Source organism: Lontra canadensis, unplaced genomic scaffold, assembly GCF_010015895.1.
Source record: "Lontra canadensis isolate GAN:19392208 unplaced genomic scaffold, GSC_riverotter_1.0 scaffold40, whole genome shotgun sequence".
In the NCBI taxonomy this organism is placed as follows: Eukaryota; Metazoa; Chordata; class Mammalia; order Carnivora; family Mustelidae; genus Lontra; species Lontra canadensis.
Window position 1 is genome coordinate 17016829 of NW_022631034.1, and position 20342 is coordinate 17037170.

At 33.1% G+C, this 20342-nt stretch overlaps 1 protein-coding gene across 1 annotated transcript in view; it reads left to right on the forward strand.

The window, feature by feature from the left end:
* SPATA1 (spermatogenesis associated 1) overlaps positions 1-20342 on the forward strand; it is a 48725-nt gene that overhangs the window by 14568 nt on the left and 13815 nt on the right. The window contains 5 exon segments of the mRNA XM_032870255.1: positions 5476-5582; positions 7101-7218; positions 10479-10532; positions 10628-10856; positions 19666-19786. Coding sequence (XP_032726146.1) covers positions 5476-5582; positions 7101-7218; positions 10479-10532; positions 10628-10856; positions 19666-19786 — 629 coding nt within the window.

Consider the following 20342-nt stretch of genomic DNA (forward strand, 5'->3'; position numbering starts at 1 on the left):
ACTAATTGCAGATGACATACTATATATAGAAAACCCTAAAGACTCTGCCAAAAAGCTACTAGAACTTAATGAATTCAGTAGTCACGGAATACAAAATCAATGTGAGAAATCTGTTGCATTCCTATAAAATAATAATGAAGCAGCAGAAAGTTGAATTAAGAAAATAATCCCATTTACAGTTGCACCAAAAAACAATGAAATATCTAGGAATAAACTTAATCAAGGAGGTGAAAGACCTATACTCTGAAAACCGTTAAACTCTGATGAAAGAAATTCAAGACAATGCAAAGCCATTCCATGCTCATGGGTTAGAAGAGCAAATATTAAAATGTTTATACCACCCAAAGCAATCTATAGATTTAGCGCAATCCCTATCAAAATACCAATAGCATTTTTCACAGAACTAGAACAAACAATCCTAAAATTTGTATGAAACCACAAAAGACCTCGACTAGCAAAAGCAATCTCGAAAAATAAAAACAAAACTAGAGGAATCACAATTCCAGATTTCAAGTCATTTGTCAAGGCAGTAGCAATTAGAACAGTATGGTACTGACATAAAAATAGACACATAGATCAATGGAATAGAACAGAAACCCAGAAATAAACCCATAATTATATGGTCAATTAATCTTCAACAAAGAAGGAATGAATATACAATGGGAAAAACACAGCTTCTTCAACAAATGGTGTTAGGAAAACTGGACAGCCACATGCAAAAGAATGAAACTGGGCCACTTTCTTTCAGTATACACAGAAATAAACTCAAAATGGATTAAAGACCTAAATTCAAGACCTGAAACCATAAAAATCCTAGAAGAGAGTTATTTCTCTGACATCAGTCATAGCAACATTTTCCTAGATATGTCTCCTGAGGCAAGGGAAATAAAAGCAAAAATAAACTGAGCAATTGGGAGTACATCAAAATAAAAGGCTTCTGCACTGTAAAAGAAATAATCGACAAAACTAAAAGGCAACCTATGGAATGGGAGAAGATATTTGCAGATGATGTCCAGTAAAGGATTAGTGTCCAAAGTATATAACAAACTAATACAACTCAATACCCAAAAAACAATCTAATGAGAAATGGGCAGAAGACATGAACAGACATTTCTCCAAAGACATCCAAATGGCCAACAGACACATGAAAAGATGCTCAACATCACTCATCATCAAGGAAATGCAAATCAAAACCACAATATCACCTCGTATCTGTCAGTATGGCTAAAGTAAAAAATAACAAACAAGCATTGGAGAGAATATGGAGAAAAAGGAGTCTTCTTGCACTGTTGGTGTGACTGCAAACTGGTACTATGGAAAGCAGTATGGGGATTCCTTAAAAAATTAGAAATAGAATTACCCTTCAATCCAACACACTGCTGACTATTTACCCAAAGAATACCCCAAAGAATCAAAGGAGTACATGCATCCCCTATGTTTATTACAGCATTATTTATAGTAGCCAATCTATGTAAGCCCCTCAGGTGTCCATTGGTAGGTGACTGGATAAAGAAGAAGTTTTTATATATCTTTATATACAACAATATTATTCAACCATAAAAAAGAATGAAATCTTGCCATTTTCAACAACATGGTTAGAGCTAGAGAGTATAATGCTCAGCAAAGTCAGTCAGAGAAAGATAAATAGTATATGATCCTACTCATGTGGAATTTAAGAAACAAAGTAAATGAAAAAAGAAAAGGGGAGAGAGACAAACCAAGAAACAGACTCTTAACTGTAGAAAACAAACTGATGGTTATCAGAGGGGAGGGGTCTTGGGGGAATGAGGAAAATAGGGGATGGAGCTTAAAGAATACACTTTTCATGATTTAAAAAATGATATTAAAAATTATATTATGTTTTAAAAAAAACTGGAGAATTAAGTTAAATGCCATCTTGAGATTATAAGGTAAATTCAGAATGCAAAACATTCTTTAAAATAACTGGCCCAGTCTCTTCAAAAAGTTAATGCCATGAAGAGGGGGCAAAGAATACAGGTCTGGAAGAACTTGCGGATTAAGTTATTTAAGGATGTGACAAACCCAATGCAAAGATATCCTTGATTGGATTCTAGATTGAAAAAACATTGAGGACAAATGGACATTTGAGGAAATTTGAATATGGAATGGATATTATTTTACATTAAGGGATTGTTAATTTTCTTAAATGTGAAAATCGTACTGTGATTATTTTGGACAAATCTTTATTTTTAGGCAATGGCTGCCAAAGTACTTAGGAGTATATTTTCACAACGTCTGATTTACTTTGAATGGTTTTTCAAGAAAGGGATAGAGGATCTGAGAGAATCTGTGACATCTGTCAGCCCATTGATCACCAGGGTTGATTTGGCTGATCTGGCTGGCTAGGGGGGTGTCCTCTTCCTCCCTCACAGCTCCATGTTCATCCCTTCCAAAGCTGCATGCTGTGTTGAAGAGGAGGACCTTCCCCAGTAAAGAAGGACCATTCTTCAGTCAAGGGCATAGGAGAGCTGCGCTTGCCTGCTAGAACCTCCAAACAAGCTCTCAAGGTCCATATGTAGAAGAAGTTAGGGTAGTCAAGCTTCCCATACTTCAAACACATCCAAATAAGGCCTGCATGTGGCAATATGCCTTTAAGAGAGAGAGCGAGAAAGTAAATGTGGCATGATGTTAACTTTTGAATCTACATAGTAGGTATTTGGGTATTCAGAGTTTTATTCCTTTATTTGTATGTATGTTTAGAATTTTTCATATTAAAATTATAAAATGAATGTCAGATGTTGTCCTTCTATTAAAACCCTGTATTGGCTTCCCATTTTCTGAAAATAAGATCTTTTGGTGGCCTGAAAAACCCTATTTATTTTGTTCCTTGTCCTCCTCATTTTTATTATTTTATCTCTTACTGTTCTCTGCTTCAATCATACTAGCAATCTCTCATTTTAGGGGTGCTTGGGTGGCTCAGTTGGTTAAGCGTCTACCATCAACCCAGGACCCTGGGAACCAGCTCAGCAGGGAGTGTGCTTCTTCCTCTGCCCCTACCCCTGCTCGTGCTCCTTCCCCACCCCGACTTCTCCTCACCCCCTCACTATCAAATAAATAAAATCTTAAAAAAAAAAAAAAAGACCTTTGCTTTAGGTCTTCTTGGAGTTCTTTCCCTCTACATCAGCACTTGGCTAATTGTTTCTTCCCCTGCAGTCTTAAATCTCACCTTTTCCATAAGAACTACCCAGGCTATTTAAAACTGAAACCTACTTCCCCTTTTATTGTTCCAATTTTCCTTACTCTGCTCTTATCCTTTTCCCCAGTACTTACCTCTTTCTCATGTACTGTATAACTTATCAGTGTTTTATATTTATTGTTTATTGTTTGTGCCCTTCACAGATCTGGGACTAGTCTGAGGCAAATAAGTCACTTGCCTTGGGTACAAAATTTAAGGGCACACACCAAAAAACCCTTCATAATTAAGATAAGTAATTCAATAAAAGATTTTTTAAATAAAAAACTGATGCAAGAAATCCATAATAGCAAATTTTAAATGGAAATAGAATCTGATAGTGCCATGCCTAGCCCTTTTGGAGCCTGAAGCAAAAGGCAAAATATGTGCCCATAAATATATATTTTAGTATATTTTCAAATGGCTAATAGTCTTGATGAAAATATTACTAATGAGCTTCCATGAAAGCCAGGAAAGTAAAATTATAATGAATTCATGTTTTGACATAAATAGAATATTTGACCTTAAAATAATGTTTTGAATTTTAATACATCCTTTTGAAGTTTTCAGTATTTTTTCCAACTACTAGGTTATTCTGAAAACAGTTGACCATCAAGAAATATACATATGTATTTTTAAAGAAACATGTATTGAAGTTCATATTTTTTCCTTTTTCCTCAGGCTTTACTAGTAGTATTAAATTCTGTCTTTATTTAAATTTTTGATACTTTGTTTATCGTGGACTTTTTTGCATGAGTAGTTTTTTTTTTTTAATGTTATTTGTCTTGATTATTGAGGTTTTGGTATAGCCTTAAATTTTGTACCTGAGGTGAGTGCTTCACTTGTTTCACCCTTCTTGCCCTGATACCTCATTAGAATGTAAAACTATACGTAGGCAAGGATCTTTGTCTTATTGACTATGTATTCCTAATGCCTAGACCAGTGCTGGCACATGATAGACATTCAGTAAATATTTGCTGAGGGAATGAATAAACACAAATTCACTATAAATTTTGTTAAAGAAATGTTTTATTATGTATATTTTCTCTGTATTGCCTACTCATTCAGTTATGGAATTAAATCTGTACAAACACTTTGAATTATAGTTCATGAATTATTATAAAAAATATTGACAGAATTTACTTGTTTATACAAAAAATAGAGTAAAATGTTCAATAAATATTTTTTCCTAGAAATTATTAATGCATTTATATAAAGGATAAGGTCATATTTAAGTCTTCTGAAGGTTTTGCAAATACTATGTAGCTATTAAATATTATAGTCTTAATAGTATAGTATAGTGTTAGCTATGAATAGTATAGTGTAGCTGGGGAATTATTTTTTAAATGCTCTGGTGTTCAAAATACAACACGTGGCAAGCCTGACATCAGATATATACATATATCAAATGTATAGAAATAATTTATTTGGTCTGTAAAAACGAGCAAAACATTCAGTTCAATATAAAAATTTCTAATTTTAATGATTGGTTATAGTCAACTATTTAAAGTTTTTCTCAGATATTTAATATTGTAGAGTATAATCATTTAAATTTTAATATGCAATGAGTAACTTCCTTAGACTAAAAGATTGGAATATTTGCTATAATTGTCCTGTTTCTGTTGTAGTAATCTAAATATTCTTTCTTCTAAACAAAGTATTCTAATTGAGGTTTAACAAAACATTAATAGAAAAGAAAGTTGTATTTATAAGCACAGGCAAGCCAAGCTGACAGACATGACCTATGTAAGAACAACCATTTCCTTCCCTATCACCATCAGGAATAGGTTCTTCCTAGAATTCTGGGAAACAAAAATACTTCCTAAACCACAGAGTATTCACATGTTTGCAGTTGCTGAGAACTAGCAATCATCACAACTATGTTAGGGAGACAATATGTAAAGTATAAGGATTCCACAAAATCACCCCAACAGAACTGAGTAGGTAGGGATCAGGGGAGAGGAAAAGGTTGGTAACCAGAAAACTGATCTTGATGGGCTGGTACTCTTATTCCAAGCTGCAGAAAGAAACTTGTGTCAGAGATGTTAGGGTACCCTAGGACCACATCTATGACATTGTTTCTAGGGAGATGTGCTCCAAGTGCCAAGTAGCCAGCTAACCAAAATTTTGGCTCTTCATTTTGTTTTCGTGTCTGCTCAGAAAAATACATGTATTCCATGTTTATTTCAATTACGTTTATTAAGCTTAGAATTCCAGAGGAGATCAGTTGATTTTTTTCACTTTAAAAATATTTTAACTGATGTTCTTCTCAATTTATTTAGTTGATGGAACTTCATGTTTTTTATGTCCCTGAAGGATCGTGGAACTATAAGCTAAATACCATTTCAATAGAAGTTGTTAACAAATTCATTTCAGCTGGATTTATAAGGCAAGTATTTTGTGGTCATGTTATAATGTGCCTGAAAAAGCAGTCTTTTTTTCTGCAGAGAAAAATATTTCTTTGGAAATTTATGTTATAAGTGAGACACTCTGGTCCGTATGATGGATCCAGTTTCTAACTTAATACTATCAATAAATAGTGTTATATAACAGTTAATAAGTATTTTAGAAACATATGGTACTTAGCCAGGTGCCACTGCCACCCAGTTAAAAGGGTATAACAGGTATATTACTATCATTACACACAAAGGGAATGAGAGAATTAAGAGAGAAATTATCTGAAATTAGAAACCTGTTGAAGAGCTGTGAATAGTGGTTAAATCAGTATATCCACAATGACTTTTTTACTGAACTGTTTCAAAATAGAAAGAGACTATATGTGTATGTAAACTTACATATATGTACATGTAAGTATATGTACACATAGGAAGCACCTTAAAATAATGTTTTGAATTTTAATACATCCTTTTGAAGGATGTATTAAATTAATTAAATTAAATTAAATTAATATATCCTAATGAAGACATTATTCCTTATCTTCCCCATCACTTCAAGCATACTAGTGTCGTTTTTGTTCTGGAACACATCAGACATGAATCTACCTCAGGACCCTTGTCTGCTTGCTGTTCTCTTAGTCTAGAATGCTGTTTCTGCCCTAATATATCCTATCTCTTCTTTAACTCTTTACTTCAATATTACTTTTTTGTTTAGATCCTCTCTAATCACTATATTTAAAATTGTAGCTACCCTCCCTTCCCTGCTTTATTTTTCTTCATAGTACTTAGCAGTGTCTTATGAATTATATATTTTTTAGTTTGTCTAATTTCCTTTGCCGCCATTAGATTTATAAAGTCTGTGAGGGCAGAGATTTTTGTCTCTTTTGTTGATTGCCGTATTCCCATTCTTTAGAGCAATGCCTGATATATAGTGGGGGCTCAATAAATATTTTGTGGTTGAATGAATTAATTATAATTAATTATATAATGTTTCCCATAAAATCCTAGAAAAACAAAAACCCAAATCAGTAGCATAAATGATGGCTTTAAATTTTAGATGTTGAGGAGTGAAGTATTCTTAATGAACAAAGACATGGAGTCTGACAGTATTTAATTATCAAAGAAATTTTTAAGCACTAGATCATCCTGTCAAGCTTCCAAAATAAATATTTGTGGCTTAATCATTTTTTATGTATAAAAGTATATAAATTCCATAGCAGAATTTTCTTTTTTTTAATAATACAGTTTGGAGGCAGATGAGAAAAGTAGATAACCATTTTCCTTTTCAGTACAGAAAGGACTTTTATAAACAGTATTTATTTGTATAATCATTTTATTTTTTTAAATTTCCTGAAGTTTTATAAAGTGCCAGACAATGTAAAAATAAATCGAGCTATATATGATACATTAAGTTAGTATTTGTTTGAGATAGCTGACTAACATTATAGAATTTATAGTATAGCTGAAACCTATTTCATTTTCCATTATAAGGCAATGTCATGATATTTCAGAGTATCTCCTCACCTAACTTTACAAGCCCTGAGAGAACGACTTGGTGAGTTCCTTGGTGAAGATGCTGTTGCAGAAAAATTTTTATTTCTGAAATGCATTGGAAATAATCTAGCTGTGGTAAGTTTTCTTAATTTTTTTCCATGTGGAGGTGCCTGGGTGGCTCAGTAGGTTAAGCCTCTGCTTTCGGCTCAGGTCATTGTCTTAGGGTCTTGGGATAGAGCCCCACATCAAGCTTTCTGCTCAGCGGGGTGCCTTCTCCGCCCCACCCCCGACCCCCGTCTGCCTCTCTGCCTACTTGTGATCTCTCTTTCTCTGTCAAATAAATAAATAAATAAAATCTTTTTAAAAAGTTGTTTTTCCTTTTGGTTAAAGAAAAGCACAACTTAACAAATTGTGTTTTTTAAATGCTTGTCAACTCAGCTTCTTGTCAAGTCACTTCTATAAATGGGATAAGTAATATCAGTCATAACAATGAAAAATCACTAAATACATAGATCATCAAGAAAAAATGGGCCTTATTGGCGTATTATTGGGCACTAAAATGATGGGGGATATTTTGGGGTGTGCATTTCCTTGAGAAGAAAAGGAAGACAAACTTAAAATGTTATTATATAATGTGTATTTTTAAATTTAAATGAGTGTTTAAATTTTTTTTTTCTTTTTATTTTTTTTTTTTTTATGGAGAGAGAGCATGTGCATGTGTGTGCATGAGCTGGTGGGAGGCAGAGGGAGAGAGAGACTCTTAAGCAGGCTTCACATTCAATGCAAGCCTGACATAGGCTCAAGAGTCAGCCAGGTGTCCCCTAAAACATTTAAGTAAGTACTTGTGTTCTGGACAAAAATGGGCTTCATTGTTTGGGCCACAGCTAGCCCTCTTTGATGTGAAATGATAGGACTCCAACAATTTTTGTTTGTTTCAGCTATTATTATCTGTTAAATACTCCTGTTTATAGTTTCTGTGGTTTAATGGCAAGATTAACTTTTCTTTTTTTTTAAGATTTTATTTATTTATTTGACAGAGAGATCAAAAGTAGGCAGAGAGATGGGGGGAAGCAGGCTCCCTGCTGAGCAGAGAGCCCAGATGTGGGGCTCGATCTCAGGATCCTGAGATCATGACCTGAGCTGAAGGCAGAGGCTTAACCCACTGAGCCACCCAGGCACCCCTAATGGTGGGATTTTCTAAGTAGAATTTTCCTACTTGAAATTCTTAATCAAGCAAGCCATCAGATCTCAAAGTTTCTAGTTTCTCTTAACTACATAAGGTTTATTTCTTTAATCAAAAACTTTCTATATTAAAAATGCAGTATATTCTATTCCTCTCTAGTTAACATATTATGTCATTAGTATGTATTTATGTGATTGTTTATATTTAACATCTGATTCTGCCATTAGACTATAACTCCCTGTGAGCAGGGACTTTATTTAATTCACTATTGTATTTATAACCAGTGCCTAAAATTAAATTAGAGGTATTTCAGTGTTTTTTGGACAAATTCAATAATGATAGTGGGGGAAAAAAGCATTTCCCATCAAAGTAGTACTGTAAAGGAATTTGCTGTATGGAATTCTCAGGATCAGCAGCTAGATATGAAGTTTTTGTCATTTGAAGTCTGTTCAGTATGGTTAAATATCTACCTTTAAGTTTTTCTCAAGGAAGAAAAAACAATTCTCCTTTTTGTTCTTTTTCATAATATCTAAAATACAGATTATCAATTGCAGAATCCTGGGTTGAAAGAGACCTAAATAAAGATAATTTAAAACAACTTCTGAAGTCCTTCTAATATTTTATTATTTTTAACAAATATTTATTGGTGTTTTTCTAGAAACAAAATGAAAAAAAAAAACCTGGCTATGGATCCAGCCCTTAAAGAGTATTCACTGTAGTGTGCAGAGAAAATACATAATTAAAATAGTGTATTTTGTATATTCAGAAGAAAAAGGGATTACTTCCAGCAGGAGAAGGGGGAGATAGAGAACTTTGAGAAAAGAACTATAGTCAGTTTGAATCTTGAAAGATAAATATTTGACCTAGCAAAACTGTTGGGTGGGAAAAGCTTTCTAAGCAGAGAAAATAGAATGAGCATAGAAGTAGAAAAACAAGCAATTAAGGAACAGTAAATGTTACCCTTTTTATTGGAACATGGTATGAAACAGAATAGTAGAGAACAAATTGTGAAGTGATTTCCTGAAAGTCTTGAATGCCAGATTAATGAATTTTGTTTGTTTCTGAAGTGTTGGGAGTTTTTGAGCAAAAGATGACGCGATGAGAGCCCTCAAAGACTAGAGGCAGGGATTGTAACTAGCAGGCTTTAATTAGGAGACTTTGTAGTGTTAAGCCAGAGATATAGTGGGCTTAAGGAATAGGCAGGCTCCTTCTCAGATTTTATCTGTTGCTATTTTTCTTCTTTGTTTTCCATTTCAAACACAAAAATCTTTGGTCGCCAAATACAACAAACTCCTTTCCAGTTTATGTTCTTTGCACTTGCCTGGAAATTACTTCCTTATGATTTGCAAATAGCTTTCTTTTTCTTTTCATAATTCAGGTCTCAACCTCAAGTATTATATTTTCAAGAGGGCCTTCTCTGACCACCTAGTTTTTGGGTGTTCTTTCTCTTAAGTTACTCTCTATTACATCAGGGTTTTGTTCTCATAAATCACATTTCACTATCCTAAATCATGTTTATTTAACATCTGTTCTCCTAAGTAGAATATAAGCTACATGGGAGCAAGGACTTTGCCTTGTTTACCATCGTATCTCCCACCATATAGAACCCATAGTTCTGACCCATAGTATGGGTCTTCCTAACCCATAGTATGCCCTCAGTATTTGTTGAATGAATGGATGGATGGATGGATGAATAACAAAAGAACTCTATGGGCTATATATTTAGGAAATAAAATTTACAGCATTGGACTCTGGAGCCAGATTATCTGGTTTTGTATCCCAATTTGGAAAATTCCTAGTTATAAAATCATGGGCAAGTTATTTAACTTCTCTTTCCTCAGTCTTATTGTCTAATATGTAATATGTGTGCCTATCACATGGAATTGTGGAGATTAACTGAGCTAATATATGTAAAGCACCTAAAATAGTGCTTGACATAAAGTGAGTCCATGTAAGTGGACTTATAATCATATATAATCATAGCCATATAATTGTATAACCATATAATCATAGCCATGATTATTACTATTAAATGACATAGAATTTCTTTTATGTTTTGTACAGTGAATAGAAATAGGATTATGTTCTACATTTTCTAGACTCTAGCCTTGTTATCAGCTTTTATGTCACAGATATGTGCCTTCTACAAAAAAAAGGAATAAAAATAACTGAAAATATACAGAAGCTTGATTTTTTTGTCATTTATTTCTAGGTGAAGGTAAAACAAGAATCAGAACTGAAACTCAAATCATTTGCTCCTCCATATGTATGTAATGTAACATTTTTAAACTTATGTTAATTTTTTAACTTACTGCTTTTTAAATTACAAACTAATTTTTTAAAATTTTCTGTATGTTTTAGGCTCTTCAACCGGAATTATATTTGCTTCCTATAATGGATCATTTAGGAAATATTTATTCAGCATCAACTGTTGCTTTAGATGGGCGGCAGACTAATAATGGTGTTGCTGAGGCTGATGGAATAATCCACAGACCACTTAGAGTAACTTTGTTGAAGGAAGAACCTGGAACAGATCCCAGTTTTTTAGTAAACACTTTGAAAGAGCTTCTCAACAAGAATCAGGAAGAAGGTGATTTCAGCCGGAATGGGAAAAACAAAGAGGTTATTATAGTACATTTTAATAGTCAGGCTTGTAAGCAAATTCTGGGCAAATCTAGCCTTACAAATGTAGCAATATCAAACGAAAGCTATAGTTCCATTTGGGAATTTTAAAAAATAGTTTCACCAAGTGAAAGAAAAAAAAAAACAATTAGTATGTGAAAAAGCCAAATAAAAATACTTATTGCACTTAAGTAAACTCTACTACCTTCTTTTATAATAGCTTCAGATAAAGTTAAGGCCAAAGGAGAAAGGAAGTGATCATTGCATAGAAACTTAGTATTATTACTATGAGTGAGAAGATCTTAGCCACAACTGTATCAAACCAAAGCAAAGCAACTTTAATGCTGGGAGACATTTGTATTTCAAAGAGTCACAAATCTTTATATGATTACATTAATCAATTTACTGATAGTTCAGTTCTTAAAAAGTGGTATATATTTGCGACACCTGGGTGGCTCTGTCTTTAAGCATCTGCCTTTGGCTCAGGTCATGATCCCAGCATCCTATGGAATCCAGCCCCTTTTCCTTCTCCAGCTCCCCTGTGCTTCTGTTTCCTCTCTTGCTATCTCTCCTTCTCTCAGAAATAAATATTTTTTTAAAAAAGTGGTAGATAATTAAACAAAATTAAATATATAAATAAAGCTGGAACTATAAGAACTTATTGAAAAAATATTGCATAAAGAAATAAACTGTTTATGATGGAAAAACAAATACACTAGACATTTATAAATGAATCCCTCCAACTAATGACAACATCCGTTACAGCTGCAAAATATACATGTTCTTCATCAGTTGCATTTTTCTCCATCTTCAGTTATAGTCATTCTTAAATTGTAAGTTTATAGCTCCCTTCTGATGTGGTTTATTATTTCTGATGAGACATGCGGATGAGATCCACCTATTTTATTTGATGCCAGTGAGATACTCAGAATCTTTACCTCATTGATCTAGGCTTGTGTCTGCTACAGTGTTAAATATTGCTTTCTAGTCAGGTTATTACTTAAAGGGGGAAAATACCTGGGGAAAAAAATTCAGAGTGGAATCCCAGCATTCCTGAAAGTACAAGGTCAAGTAGCTAATGAAGTGGGCATTTGCCTTACATAAAGCTGTGAGTAGTGTCATTTCATATCCTGAGTTCTAGTGGCCAGATATTTGCACAAAACACACACAAAAAAATCCTTGGTGGGAATATTTAACCCTTGAATTTTGTGAAAGTGTAGTTTTTAAATTGTATTAATTTCTTGATGCTTTCCTCCAAAAAGAAGTATGCTGGCCAGCATATGCTCATTTTTAAAAAGTTCTGGAAACACCAATAACTATATAAAGAAGAAAATTGAGTTTAAAAATAATTCTACAATCCGGAAATGGCTTTTGTTAGTATTCTGGTATATATTCTTTCAGTTATTTTTTTCAGTTTTTGTATGTAATAAATATTTTTAGCTTTTTAAAAAAATTTTATTAATATTTTTAGCTTTTAAAAATGAGGATACAGACCCTCTTAGACCCTCTTTTTATATTTTAGAATATATTGTAGATCTTTCCTATCAATAAATACAGATCTACATCATTATAGAATTCCTTGTGGTATAATTTATGTACCCAACCCTATATCAATGTTTTTGCTATTATGAATCCTGCTGCAAGCAACATTTTTCTAAGTTCTTTGTGCATTTGTCCTATTTTTTTAAAAGAAGTTTAATGGCTGTTTCTAAGGCTGTGTTTCTTGTTGTTATTCTTTTTCTTTTAAGAACTTTTCAACATTGTGTGTCTTCCTCTAGTCACATCTTCTTTCTTCCTAGAGATAACTACTACTATGATTTTTTGTGATCATTGTTTTCTTGCTTTTCTTTACAGTTTTACAACCGGAATATGTATTCCTTAACAATAGTTTAGTTTTTGTATGTTTTGAGTTGCATTAAGATGGAATCATATTGAAAGTATTTTATTTTTGACTTGTTTCTTTTGTTCAACATTGTAAGATTCAGTCATGTTTCACATAAAACACCATTTTTTCATTGTATAATATTTCATTTATGACTATACCATAAATTATTTACTCTGAATATGAACATTTGGTTTGTTGCCAGTTTGGGAGTATTACAAATATGCTTTTATGTACATTCTTGTACATGACTCTTAAATGTGCATGTGGATGTCAAGAGAGTATACCTAGCCATTGGCATTGTTTGTACATATTCCACTTTACTAAATAATGTCCATATTTTTCCAAGGTGGTTGTACCCAGCAGCAATGTCTGAAAGTTCTATTGAACTGTAACTTGCCATTCTATCAGATATTTTGTCTCCTCTTTCTCTGCTGTACATTTTGGATAATTTCTGTGGATTTTTCTCCCAAATCTATTTTACTGATTCTCTCTTTAGTTGTATCTTATCTGCTATTAAATCCTTACACTGAATTTTTAATTCCCAGTGTTTTATTTTTCTTTTCTAATGGTTTTCTTGTTCAATGGCCATTTGGATTTGACTTCATTCAAATGTTTTGCTCATTTTCTGTCTTTTAAATATTGATTCATTTTATATACATATGTATTTTTTCCACCGTGTGTGTGTGTGTGTGTGTGTGTGTGTGTATTTAATTCATTCTAGATTTTAGTTTGTGTCTTGTCTTTTTATTATCTTTGTGATTCTTTTGATGAAAGGAATTCTTAAATTCTTGAAGTTACAAGGATTGTGTTGATGTCTTCAGTTTTTTATCAGTTTTACTTTATGTATATTGGAGCTATTTTTAAATGCATGCACATTTAGGATAATTATGTCTTCTTGATGAATTGACCCCAATGTGATTGTGTAATGTTTCTCTTTTTTTCTGATAATAGTCTTTATTTTAAAGTTTACTCAGTCTGATATTAATAGAGTCACTCAAGTTTTCTTTTGATTAGTGTTTGCATGGTATAACTTTCTTCATTCTTTTATCTATTACTGAACATCTAAAGTGGATTCCTTGTAGACAGCATATATTTAGATCTTACTTTTAAGTCCAGTTTGACAAACTGTGCCTTTTACTATGGGTATTTAGACCATTTACATTCAGTGTAATTATTGATGTTGTTGGTTTTAAACCTAGCATCTTTCTCTTTGTTTTCTATTTGTCTCATGTCTTCTATCTTCCTAGATTTTCCATTTTCTTGCCTTTTCTGGATTGAGAAGTTTTTTATGATTAACTTGTATCTCCATTTTTTGCTCACTATATATCCACTATTGTCTTACTATTTCTTATTTTAGAAAATTGTTAGTGGTTGCTGTAGGGTAGAGGTAAGCAAATACCTATATTTATACTTAAAAAATTTTTTTTTAATTTTAAGTAATCTCTACACCCAGTGTGGAACTCAGTCTCACAACCACAAGATCAAGAGTTGCATGTTCCACTGACTGAGCCAGACAGACACCCCTATTTTATTTTACTTTATTTTATTTTAATCCATACCTGTGGCTTGTTTTTTTAATAAATATTGTTGGAACACAGCCATACCTGTTTGTTTACATATTTTCAATGACTGTTTTTACACTATAATGACAGACTTGAGTAGTTATGATAAAGACCAAATGGTCCATGAGCCTGAAATATTTAGTATCCAGCCCTTTAAGAAAAAGTTTGCTCTAAGGTATACATTATATACATTTTTAATTTGAAGTCTACTTTCAAATTATATACATCATATATAAGAACCATACAGCAGTATTACTATTTCCTCCCTCAGTTCCTTTGTGCTGTTGTTGTCATATATTTTATTTCTGTGTATAACTCCACAATACATTTTTACCATTTTTAATTTACACTGTTAGTCAACTTTTAAAGAAATAAAAAGTAAGGAGAAAAATGACTTTTTATATTTAAGAGAGAGTTTTTTTCTCCCCACCCAGTGATAATAAACCTAATCTTTGTATCACTGCATGATCCTGGGCTCAAGATGATCCTTACAGCTTTGGCTCCTTCCCTTCCTTTTAGGCCTTACCTCTAACTGGGGATTAGAGGGTTTTCTATCCCCTCCCCAAAGACTTTTCAAAGCTAATATTGTTGAAAGAGGAGTCACCTGCTTGCTGATGGCTTTTGCCTCTATTCCTCCATGAGAGTCAATAGATTTTTGCATGGGTTCTGAGATGGGTGAGTTTCCTGTTCCTCCCCCCAGTGGCTTAGTCTTTTACTTTGTATGAAAGGATAGTGTTGAGAAAGATGGGGTTTCATACCTATGTGCCACTGATGGCTCTTTCAGTTTACCTGCTCTACCCCCAGTCTTTCTTGTATGATACAGGCACATGGGAAGGAGCTTGCTATTAAGTATTGATGTCCTTTGTGTCTGAGGATCCCAGAGATTCCAAACTATCCTGGTAGCCTACATTGGCCTTTAGAATGCCTTAAAATTTTAACCATTTTCTTATTTCTTTTAATGGTAGTTACCCCTTCCTCCTGTGCTCTGCCATAGAGGAAATAATTTTCCCCTAGAAGGAAACTGGAATTCAACTCCTTGCAAATATAATTCTCCAATGAATTCAAGAAAAGTTATTATTTTATAGGTTATATACCTTTTTCTCCTTGTTCAGGTTGGAGCACTGTTTCGTCTTTCTATAATTCTAACCAAAAATGGAACTGCAGTTCTTAAATTTTAATATAATCAACTTTATTGGTATTTTCATTTATGGGTAGTGTTATTTATATCTCTTTTTAAAAATCCTTTTTATACCCTGAGATGTATTATCTTTCAAACATTTTGTGTTTGCTTTTCCAATTTATTAATCTATCAGGAATTAATTTTTACATGTGATGTGAGATAAAGTTCCTTAATTTTTTTCCATATGTAGTCTTCCCATTTGATTGTTGTGCAGTTTCTTAAAATACCAAATTACTCTTCTGTGGTGTATGAGAATGCAAAATATCTGAGGTCTAGCATTATATTATTAAATATAGCTTGGAAGACAGTACATAGTATGTTTTACAAGTCCTTTAATAAAGGAGAAAAGAGTATTGCTTTACCCATTTTCATATCAAAATGGGTATTCCCTTCCATTAGATATCTTCTGTTCCTTCCCATGGGTCTGTGCTACACACCTCTACATTTTTGTGTCTCGACTTTAATGTGTTTAATACTTTATTGTTGCCTCCAAACAAGTATGCTTTCTTGACTTCTTTGATTTCATTATTCTTCTAGTTGTTCAAACTTTGAAATATTCCTCACTGTAGAGTAATAGATTCTTAGAGTAAAGGAAACTTGAAAACCATTTTGTAGCCTCCTTGCTGCTTACAATCTGCTTTCCAGTCTATTTTCCAGAATGTAGTCAGCATCATTATTCTTGTTACAGGCTGGATTATTTATCTCCCTGCTTGAAAACCTTTGAAAGACTCATTGATTACTACTTAAAGCCCAAGTTCTTTAAGATGACATAGGGAGTGCTTTGCACTCTGACTTCAAACCCAGGGTTGCAAACCCAAGGCTGCAAATGTTTGGCCATGCAGATTGTTCACTGCCTAATGCCTGAAGGCTTCTTTCACGTAGATGATGATATAAATGGAGCTTTCAGGATTTGCCTAACAGGGTAATTGGTTCTGTAACTTTTAGCTATTATTATTATTATTATTATTACTATTACTACTACTACTCATTACTACTGCTGCTGCTGCTGCTGCTACTACTACTACTACTACTACTATAGTTTGGGGGTAGAAGGGGAGGAAGAAATGCCATGAAGTACAACTGGAGAGGAGGTAGGGACTGCAAGAGCCTTGGTTCCAAAACTAAGGAACTTTTAGGCAATGAGAAGCCATCTGAGCTTCTGTTTGTTTCAATTTTTTATTTAAATTCTGGTTAGTAATATTAGTTATTACTAATATTAGTGTAATATTAATAATATTACACTAATGATGTTAGTGTAATATTAGTCTCAGGAGTAGAATTTAGTGATTCATCATTTATGTATAACACCCAGTGGTCATCACAAGGCCCTGCCTTTAATACCCATCACCATTTAACCCATCTGCCCACCCACCTTCCCTCTAGCAACCCTCAGACTGTTCTCTATATTTGAGTCTGTTTTATGGTTTGTTTGTCTTCCCTCCTACCCCCTACGATTATCATCAGTTTCATTTCTTGAATTGCACATATGGTATTTTCCATTCTCTGACTTATTTCACCTAGCCTAATACACTCCACCTCCACCCACATTGTTGCAAATGGCAAGATTTCATTCTTTTTGATGGCTGAGTAATATTCCATTATATATATTCCATTGTGTGTGTGTGTGTGTGTGTCCACACCACAACTTCTTTATCCATTCATAAGTTGTTGGACATTTGGGCTCTTCCCATAGTTTGGCTACTGTTAATAATGCTGCTGTAAACATCAGGATGCATGTGTCCCTTCAAATCAGTATTTTTGTATCCTTTAGGTAAATTCCTAGTAGTATACAATTGCTGGATTGTAGGGTAGTTCTGTTTTTAATGTTTTGAGGAACCTCTACTGTCTTCCAGAGTGGCTGCACTAGCTTGCATTCCCACCAAAAATGTAAAAGGGTTCCCCTTTCTTCACATCCTTGCTAACATCTCTTTCCTGTGTCATTGATTTTAGCCATTCTGACAGGTGTGAGGTGGTTTCTCATTGTAGTTTTGATTTATTTCCCAGATGATCAGTGATGTTGAGCGTATTTTCATGTGTGTGTTGGCTATCTGTATGTCTTTGGAAAAGTGTCTATTCATGTCTTCTGCCGATTTCTCAACTGGATTATTTGTTTTACAGGTGTTGAGTTCAGTAAATTCTTTATAGATTTTGGATACTAACTCTTTATCAGATATAGCATTTGCAGATATCTTCTTCTATTCCAAAGGTTGACTTTAAATTTTATTGATTATTGCCTTTGCTGTGTGAAAGCTTTTTATCTTGATGAAGTCCCAAGGGTTCATTTTTGTTTTTGCTTCCCTTTCCTTCAGAGACATCTCTAGTAAGAAGTCACTCTGGCCAGTGTCAAAGAGGTTGTTGCCTATGTTCTTCTCTAGGATTTTGATGGTTTCCTGTCTCACATTGAGGTCTTTCATCCATTTTGAATTTATTTTTGTGTGTGGTATAAGAAAGTGTCCAGTTTCATTCTTCTTCATATGACTGTCCAATTTCCCCAACACCATTCGTTGAAGAGACGGTCTTTTTTTCCATTGGCTATTCTTTCCTCCTTTGTTTTAATGGGAGTAACATGATTGAATTTCAGTTCTGGAAAAACAACTTAGGTTACATTATAGACAATAGACCAAGGTAATAAGACCTAAACTATGAAATGCAGTAGGGAATAGAAATCAGAACTTGAAATCAAGAAACTCCTGAAGATTGGGTACTGTGCTGCATGCTTTACATGTACTTTGCCATTTTAGGAATAAATAAGGAGACTTAGGCTAGAGAAATAACCCCTGCTGTGACAGTGCCAGGACTTAAACTCCTGTGTGTCTGACTAAAGGCCATGCTTTATTTATAACACTGTGCTAGAGTCATACTGAACTTTTCACTGTTGTCAAAAATGCTGCATATATTGGTACACTGTATCTTCCAAATGCCATTTTCTTTGCATAAATTATTCTTACTCTCTTCTTTGTCAGGCAAACATCTCACAGTTCAAAACACATAGTTTCACAGTCATCACTTCCTTTTCTCTGAATTTGCAACATTTTATGCATATATTACTATACCTCTCAAAGCACTATTATGATTTTTTCAAAAGTGAATAGACCTTTCTTTATGTTTTTAAATTGCATAGGTATTGAATGGTGCAGTCATCATGCTCTATACTGTTACTAGGAATGAGATCCATTTGCCATATCCCTATCACAATTACTCAAAATCTGAATTTTGCATTGTTATTTCTTTCTTTGGCAGGGTGGGAAGCTGGTATTTTACTCTTAGCTTTAAAATAGCTGATATATCTGGTTTTTGTTCATTTTGCATTGAATATATCCTTTAGAAAATCCCTGTTTGTTCTAAAAAGATTTTCACATATGCATTTGAAATGTACATTTCAAAGGGAAATGTAGCAGCTAGACTAAAATTAGTATGGGTTGCAAAATTTTGTGGCAACCATTATAAATGATTTTTCAATTATTAACATGACCATTAATTTTTTCTAAATTAAAAAATTTGATTTTTCAAAAAAATTTGATTTTTCCAAGGGAAAAATATCTGTATTAACACTTTCAGGTTCATGGATCTTTTGTTCATATAGATCATATAGAGAACATTAATGTTAACATTTTAAAGGCATTGCATAGTTTTCCCATATGGGGAAATTTTGTTAAAATGAAGGGAGATTTTATAACTAGAAATGTATGTGAAATAACAAATGATATTATATGGTCTGTATTTATACCAGCATTTTCCAGAGAAGTTTCCTCAATACAATTTCAAAAGATGCTTTTGGCAAAAACTTTCTGAAGACAATTAAGTTTGAGTAAAACCCAATTTATCCCCATCTTGCAGATTCACATTGTACATAAAAACAGAAATCCTGCAGGTGTGTGTGTGTAGGGGGGCAGGGTTGTATTCTTGGTAGGGTTCCTTAATTCATTTTTTCCCAAACTGAATTGACCAAAGAATTCTTCACATAAACTGTTTCATGAAATTCACTTTGGAAATTGTTGGCCTTATATCATGAATAGTAGAGTTCATGGAGATTCTGAAACATGGAACAAGATTATAGTATGTACATATATATATATATATACATATTTGTATGAACTTTCACTTTACTATTTTCTTAATATTATGAACTTTATTTGCCATGGATGAACAGCAGCATCAGCTGGGGGGAAAGCCACTCCAAAAGAAAACCAGACTGGAAAAAATCAAATTGGAAATTCTGAAGTTCCAGGATCATTGGAATCGAATAGTGATTATTTTAGCAAAAGAAAAAGGTAATTACTACAGATGTTGATTCTATGTGTCATAGTCTAAACTATAAGAAAGAGATATCCAGAGTACTGTTACAAGGACTTCTAATCAGAACAAACATATGAGTGAAATTAGTAATATTTTAATAAAAATAACCTTGAATCTAATCTCTACTGTTATATATGAATATTATAATAATAATCCAATATAATCAATAATTTATCACTTAAATTTATTTCCATTGTGATTATTTTATCAGGGCAGTGTAATGACAGAAAAATTTGCCTTTATTTGACTTTCTTAGAATTAATTTTTCTGCCTCACTTGGATTCTAGGTTATGGGTAAACTAACCAGCATGCTTGAGTTTCATATGGAATCATTTCATTCAGAATTATAGTATTTAGACAACAGTTTTGCACATAGTATTTTGAAATTAAGATAAGGGATTTTATAAACAATCATTCGCAAAAGAACTATAAAATGTTTCCAAAATTTTTAATTATTTTACTTTGCTATAGACAGTACAATGTGATTTGAATTTAGCTGTAGTAAATATGATTTTCTTACTCATACTAAAC